Here is an 8,494-nt window from a genome sequence, read left to right on the forward strand (position 1 = left end):
TATTAATTGATACGATTCCATTAACACGATCATATATATTTTGACAATGAGTATGGCTTTGGTAGAGACGGTGATATAAAAAAGAACAAAGAAACAACATTACAATCAACTTGTTTAATTTATAAAGAAAAAAAATTATTGTCTGCTCTGTTTCATGGTGATTAAAACAATGGACTTTTCCTGACAACTGATGTATCCGATAAGGTTTAGAAACACGCGACGTCGAAAAAACACTTTACGCTGTTACTTTGAGGGACCATGGCAAAATATCCAAAGGGTCGGCGGGACTTTGCGGAGAGATCTATTTTATTTCTACATATGTTTTTTTGTGTGTTATGATCCAGTAGGCCTATGACATTCATCGTATCCCAGTACAGATTGATTTCTTCTCATTCATGGCTTGTTTTGAGGGTTTGTCCATAACTATATACATATCGTAAATTTATCAAACATATATCGCACAATTTTAGACCTGTAATATTACAATCTATATGAATTTGATGTAATCCTGCGTAGACATATCCCTCGGCTGATTAATTAATTATTAATTAATTACCTTTGCTCTCTTCTTTCTCACCGCATCATTATCTAAAATGTGTACGTACCAAAGATCTTATAAACACAAGATAGCGTTCTCCTCGATTTACGCGTAACAAATAGAAGCGTCGGTCAAGGTTCAAAAGTTTCCCATTTAGCAAGAGGGCGCCATTCATGCGCTATTACCGAAGAGAAAAAGTAATAAGTCTGTCTCTTATACACATCTAGATGTGTATAAGAGACAGGGCCTACATGCCAGTGGATTAGTAGCACTAGCTCNTGGTCAGATCAGAGCGGTCAAGGGTCAAAAGTTTCCAATTTAGCAAGAGGGCGCCATTCATGCCTTATTACAGAATTTGCACGCGTAAATCGCGGAGAACGCTATCTTGTGTTTATAAGATCTTTGGTACGTACCTAATTATAGTTTCTTTTATATATAGTAAAGCACTTATATATCTGTCAAATCTATATATATATAACACTATTATATATATATATATATATATATAATGTTCGAGTGTGGAATTAATGTTTTAGTTCGCAGTAGAAGCACACGACGTCCTTAATTTCCTATTTTAGTAAATAATTATAGTAATAATAATATACAATAATGATGACGATGATAATCACCATAATAAACTTAGTAATGAATACAACAATGCAATTAATTTTGTATGAAATGTCCATTGTGATAACACAGTTGTGAATTTAGGAATACGCCTATGTGCATTTACTGAACCATTTGTATGGAACACCAGCCGTGCAAAAACCGATTGTTGGGCTCATTAGTCGTTGGACATTTGAACCATATTTAATGTGGGCGACTCTTGCAGCAATGCTGATATACAGAGGCCCACTTATTGAACTCAGGATACAAACATTGATAATATATAATATCAAAAAGTACTTTGGTTTTCTATTTTCTGTTCTTCATTAGTAGTTTCCAAAGATTGAGACGATTGTCCTGAATCTTATTTGTCTCAATATCTTGTTTGTTATCTAAATAATATTCGGTGTTTGTCTGCTGAACGTCATTCCAATTCGAGGACGACTTTAACGCGTCTAAGTTAGTCGCAGATGTGAACACTTGTTGACGCGAATCACTCATAGCTAAGGCAACAACCTGTAGATAAAATATGAAAAGGAGAATGTTTTAGCTTATTAAATATATATCAGCTTATTTGTAATTTTGTTTTAGCTCCTTTATAACTTGTAAAATCAAATGGTACCACAAGACCAGCTATATGAAATAGCAAATCAAGAAATGTTGAGCACTAACATTTAGAAGAAGACATAAATAGTTTTGACGCCATAAAAGATTGCCACGTAAGAGCTCAGCAAAAACCACTATAAAAGAGATTCAAGGAAAAGTAAAAAAAAAAAGAAGCTATATTGAGTTTTTACAATTTTGTATCATATTTGTTGAAAAAAAGTTTCACTTTTTGACTTTCATAGAAATACTTGATGTCTATTCTGTGCATCATGCAGCCTAAACTTTTGTACAGAGTTAACTAAACCACTTTCTGAAAGTGTTATAATAATTCCGTATGTTTTTAGCGTGCCCGAAAGAAAACAAACTATACTTCATTTGTTTTTCTTGCTAAAATTCCTAAGGAATGTCTAAATATTCCAAGTAAACTTTATTTCTATTGTTGAAAAGTTCTAAACACTTTCATTTTATTTCATTTCAGTAATAGGCCTACATTTTAAGTGATATTGAAAGACCATAATGAGTTGCAGATACTACGCTACACTGCACTCAAGCAACACTTAAAGGCAACACTTAAAGCAACCATTAAAGGCCACAGTCGCAAAATCATAGTATACAGAAAAGGCAAATCTCTGAAGCGCAGACAAATTAAATCCTTTTAGTTTACCGCCATTATTTTGTTTACAAACGAATACCTATTCTGAGACCCACAACAGAGACTAAACTGCAACAAGAGAGAAATCGTATACGAGATAAGATGCAAGCCATTATAGGGAACAACACAATATATTCCTTTATACATAGAGTGAGCTAGAAGCATCAAAAACAAAATTGAAAAATATCAGAAGAAAATACAAATCCGTCGTCCATATTTTATCGACATAATATAGATTCCTATAGGGAAAACAACAACCAAAAGAAGGAGTCACCTTTAAATAAACTGACCTATACCAATTAAGCCGGTTTTCCACAATTCGAATTTATTCGCGCGAATCGAAAGCGTCGGTTCATACGCATGCGCATTCACATTCCTATCGGATTTTTGTGAAGCGAAAAAATGCGCAACCAATCAGAGCTCAGAAAGCGTACCGAAGATTTGATTCGCGCGAATAAATTCGCCTAGTGGAAAACCAGGTTAAAAGATCAATTTGGAAACAGAATCCATCAAAGAAGAAGTCAACCAAACTAATATTTTAAACATGGCTTGCTTCCATATCCCAGGACGATACAAAAATACTGAAAAAAAAAATGTGAATGAAGACGATTTCCACAAGTTCCTTGATGGATCTCATCGCCCCTAAAAGGAGCAAAGCGAGGTGGACATTGGACACTGGACATGGTGGACGTATAATAATTATAGTTATGTTTTATTTATTTTAACTCTACTCTACTTCCATAAACTTCATTATTGGTATTATTATTTACTATTGCAGGAGGTGCCATCCTATCTGTGGAATGGTTTCAACACGGTTACGTCACTAATATTCACTACATGAACTGGGAATTCCTAGTATGTAAAAAACGGGTTTCAATGGGTTATCTACTATATATTTTATTAAATTGCAACGCATTGTCTCTACGTTGTAGCGTCAGAGCCTTAGAGTAGAAGCTTTAATTTACGAAAATTTTATTATAATTATTCATTGCATTGCTTGCTGTGTCCGAGTATTTTTAATGCCTTTGATCACATTACACATACAATTGTCTTATTCGAGATTTTGCTTTCTGAAAATAATGCACAAAACAGGCTGTATCTTATAGATCTCTGACCGTCTAATTACATGCGGTATTAGTGTTATGCCAAACTGTTACGTCAGACGCGTTAAAAAGAATGGAAGAGATCAAACCTACTGGCGTATATTCACCAATGGTCAATGGTTGTGCACTTGCATAGCGCGTATAACATTCTTTTCTATGCCCAGAAAAGGAAAAATGAATATTGGTTGAAACAGAATGGTGGTGAAAAGAAAAGCAAACAAAAAGTGATAGAATAGAAAAGCAACACAACATTAAAAGGAAAACAAAACATGAGAGTGGAGGAAATTAGAGATTGTTAAATAAGAATTATTTAAGGCGGCGCTTAAAGATAATTAAATTAGAAACTCTTGATTTGATTATGGAACACAACGCCGTCCTGGACAGGTGTTTGTGACGTCCACCATGTACAATATGCGAAAGGTCCAAGGTTCGAGTCCTTGTGGAGTTTTTCTTCCATTCTGTCAAATTACCCCCTGTTACGTTTCAATAAATATATAATTTAAATATCATTATTTTAAAGCCTAGCTCCAGGGGGAAAATGTGTTTCCTCCGGAGCCTTGCTTTAACAAAATATATTATACTACACAGGAAGAACATTCAAAACAACATTGGAAGAATGTTTTATAATGAAAACTAACATCACGAATAGCCTGCTTCCATCGCTTTGGCAGGTTGGCTAATGGTTTATCATCGCCTTTCATTCTGAATAATGTTTTGGTTTCTTGTGGCTCATTCTATAAACAAAAAAAATAAGAAAATTCATGTCATTCAAAAGCTTACTTGTAAATTCTTAGCAGTAGACGTAGCATTAGCAATACACTTAATCAAAGCATTAACCGGTCGTATAAAAAATCCAGGCGAATGCCGAGTCAGTTGGCTTATTCGGCAGGTTCATTTCGTAGAGTACGAGTTGAGTATTATTTTCATGCGACTGATTCGTAAAATAGACTTCGTTGACAACGAAAATTAACGTAACCAGAGTGCGTTAATCAGCGTTAAGTTATGCACACGAGCAAAAAAAAAAAAAATATGGCCGATTGGTCAGTTTAGCAACAACATTTGCGTTTATATAATTTAGATTAAATTTCAGAAAATAAACATTATAATATTTACCAATAATGAAGTCAAAAAATAATTGTAGGCTAACAGAATTCAAAAACTGGATGAAAACATTTATTTTACGAAAAACCAATACTGCCACAATCCGAAGCAGCCTTGATTAAGCAGCGTATATCGCGGTAACTATGCAGCCATTTTGTTTTGTCCAGTATTTACATTTTCGTTAAGTAAGATTTTACAACTGCGCAGGTGGATGTGGTTTAACGAAAAACGACCAGTCGAATACGGCCAAAATTTTATTTTTTTTAAAAATATTTTTTTTAGCATGGTAAATTTTAGGTTCGTACGTGCAACCCTGTTGTCGTATTTCATGGTACATTACATACACGTGTAGTTTAGATTATTGGTAAGTGTTTAACATTTGTATTTGCTTATGTGTTTTGGAATTTCATTGATATACGTTGTAGTAAAACAAATTACTTACACTTTGGACGTTGTCCGAGATCTCTTTGAAGTCATCGAACGTGTCTTTGCGAGTAGGTCGTGAATAACATGAACGGCTTGCGAAACATGGCAAGTTTTTTATATCTGAATAAAACAAACACATATATTTTTTAATGGTTGACGAAAAACAAACAGTTAGTCCTAATAGTATACTGTTTACAGAATATATGTGGCAATACCTATATTTTCTATGTTAACATCCACGATATACAATCAAACGTGTCTGACCTCTCCCGACAAGTGGTCCACACCAAAATGTATATCTACCACATAGGTGGGTTGTGTTGGATTAAGAGTCTATTTTATTTATTTTATCCATATGTTACAAAACATGATATGTCAAAAATATCAGATAAATACAATTTATGTCAAGATATTGTATACAATTATATATAGTACAATTTATCCAATCATTTGTAGATTGAGTAAAATTACAAAGAAAAAGATTGATTTTGTAAGAAAATTATTAAAGGAAGGTGAGCCAACCTCCACATAATATAGTCACAAGTGCTCTCGAATTTATTGTTTTAAATAGTCAAAAAAAAAGTAGTCACCGTCTGAAGAATGTTATTTTTTTTTGTATACTTATTTATATAGAGGCCAATATTGAAAAATAATTTGATAGGATATATTTTGATCATCAGCAGTATGTTTTATATATTTATATATAATATATGCGTGTGTGTGTAGGCCTATGCAGCCCACTGGCCCCGGGCCCTTGCAGATTATTGTACGTAGGTTCCTGGACATACACATGGGATCCTCGACACACACAGAAACATAGCTGAACCACCACAGTTGCTACAGAAACACACACAAAAAAAAACCATTTTCTTGCAATGCCTGTGGTTCAGGTACAACATTGCGTCGACAATTTCAAAATTAATTAAGAATAAGTAATTTTTCATTGCACGATGTACATACATAATTGTTTTGTTTGTAAGAATATAACTTTTACAAAAAACAGAAAACAAAACAGAAAAACCGCTCTTTTCCATTCAATTCAGTCCAATCTTTATTGTCAAACCAAGTCATATATACCGTTTGAAATTGCGATTGTTTGTTCACATATTAAAAATAAAAAATATACTTAATTGATACAATCACCTACTAAAACTCACAACACAAACATCATATCATAAAATGTTAAAATATAAAGTAAAGGTTAAAATTGTAAAAGTTAAAATGGTACAAATTTGGCTTAAAAGGGGTCTCAATTTTTTGCATAGACCTGATTATCTTTTCCAAATTTCATTAAATTGCCTCATAGCACTTGGACGAAATAAATTTCTTATCTTGTTTGTCTTCCACCTAGGAAAAATCAAACGACCAGTTTTGCAAAATGAAAGATACTGATAAAGAGGGTGACTGTTATCTGACATAATTACCGTACTTTGAATTTCTTATTTAATGCAGTGTAAACATGATCATATCTCTTTCAAACAAACAAGCGCATTTCACGTTCGTTAATCCTTCTGGACTGGTTTAGTGTAAGTTAATGCTCACATAAATATTTTACGTCTGTGTCCATACTTTATTTTAACACTAAGAACACCGCCTAATTATAACGTTTACAAATAGATTTGGTAAATATTACTCAGAAATTATTATCAATTTCTTCGCTTGTATTTGTTTATTTAATAATCAAGTTCATTGAAATTTGAACAGTATGCCCTGTCTACCTTTTGATCGAATTGAATTGAATTTGAAACACTGTTTCAATTATAACGTTAAAATTTCAAAAACAGTAAGACAACCATGCGCTTATTATGTTTGTATCAATAGTCTGCAATTTAATAGGCCTAATTGCTGGCAAAATAAACATTTTGTAATTGTCGGCCTGCTGGCGCACTTCAACGCTTGACCATACAGATGGGAAAATTCGACCAGAGATAGGTCCTCAAATGGGATCGTAATCAATTTAAAGGTAAGGAAGGAAAGGTAAGGGAATATAAGAAATACAAAGGAAAGAAATGATTAGGAACCAAGGATGGAAAAGTGAAAGAATTATAAGGAAACATAAAAATGGAAAAGAAAGGAAAGATAGACACGGTAACATAAACAAGGAAAAGGAAAAGGAAATAAATGACAAGTAAATATAAGGATGGAAAAAATGAAAGACAGATAAGAAATTATAACAAAGGAAATGAAAGGAAAGATAAGGAAACTGAAAAGGGAACAGGAAAGAAATGGTAAGGAAACATAACTATTTGAAGGGAAAAGGAAAGAGGGACACGATTTTTGTTATATTTCACCTCAAACTGTTTTATTTGATAATTCGGGGAAAAAAATGTGGTCGAGTGTGATTTATATCATTTAAGTCTATACATACACACATACATACATGCATGCATAGTATATAAAGAGTATATAATACTGTATGCCCTTTTCGCTATGAACTTTTCTGCTTTGTCACCTTTCTGATTACAACTTTAATCCTACAGCCTCCAAATGTACGTCTTTTAAATGAGCTGGTGATTATCGCTACTGCCGCTCAGATATAGGCCTACTCATTAAGTAACTTATTCGACAGCATAATAGAATTCGTTACGAATGAGAATCGGTCAATTGTGAGTCAGTTAACGGATAATAGTCGGTATAAAAATGATCAACGTGTTTATACAATCCATAATAAATCATAATGAAACCATGTGCTACATATCCACAAGAAAAAACCCCCCAAAAAACACATTATGTAAATACCTTATAAAAAAATTACAGTTTAATGGACTTTTGCTCTGAAATTAATGCTAAAACTAACTGCACTTTATTTTAGAAGCCAAGAACTATGTCACGCTTTCTCAATCTGTAATTATTAATACAAGAACTGCATGAAAATGCTTAAGCAATTAACCCGAAATCGACACAAATTCCAATTACTGAAACATGCGTTTAAAGTTTATCCCTTCGCCTTCTGTATATAGGATTATGACCTTAAAAATCAAACGATTGCCGCTAAAACCTAATATCCGCACTTGTTTTGAACTAAATGATACCCATAATCCTATCTTGGAAAGCGTCTTCTCTTATTTTGAATCTACATAGGAAGTGGCTATATAATACATTGATGGTTGAGAAGGTCAGAGGGTAAATAAACGTAACACATAATGTATATATTGAAGTACGCGCATTATTAAGGCCGTCACTTGTATTGATATTCATGCACAGTTATCGCTAAGCTTTTTCCCCGCTATAAAATTTTATGTGACAAAAAACTGATTAAGATTCGGATATTTACAACTTCAATAGAATACGACTCTAAAACAAATTTAGGATTAAACATTTGCGAATTTCAAGAAAAAGTATATAAAATATATGTACATATAGGCCTATATATGTAATATATAATTAAAAAAAAAATATATATATATATAATATAGAAAGAAAACAGGAAACGGAATAGACTTTAAGACTCCTCTTCATGTT

General features: G+C 32.9%; 1 protein-coding gene across 1 annotated transcript in view; it reads right to left on the bottom strand.

Annotated features, from left to right (window-relative positions):
• Positions 1-970: 970 nt before the first annotated feature.
• The window catches only part of LOC117103480, a 9,669-nt gene continuing 2,145 nt past the window's right edge, over positions 971-8,494 (bottom strand). Inside the window, exons 2-4 of the mRNA XM_033244030.1 lie at positions 5,049-5,152; positions 4,144-4,239; positions 971-1,660 (exon numbers count right to left, since the gene is read on the bottom strand). Coding sequence (XP_033099921.1) covers positions 1,454-1,660; positions 4,144-4,239; positions 5,049-5,152 — 407 coding nt within the window. The 3' untranslated portion in view covers positions 971-1,453. The remainder of the gene's footprint in view (positions 1,661-4,143; positions 4,240-5,048; positions 5,153-8,494) is intronic.

This window comes from Anneissia japonica, unplaced genomic scaffold, assembly GCF_011630105.1.
Source record: "Anneissia japonica isolate Jap-2015-1 unplaced genomic scaffold, ASM1163010v1 scaffold554_len289017_cov147, whole genome shotgun sequence".
Classification (NCBI taxonomy): Eukaryota; Metazoa; Echinodermata; class Crinoidea; order Comatulida; family Comatulidae; genus Anneissia; species Anneissia japonica.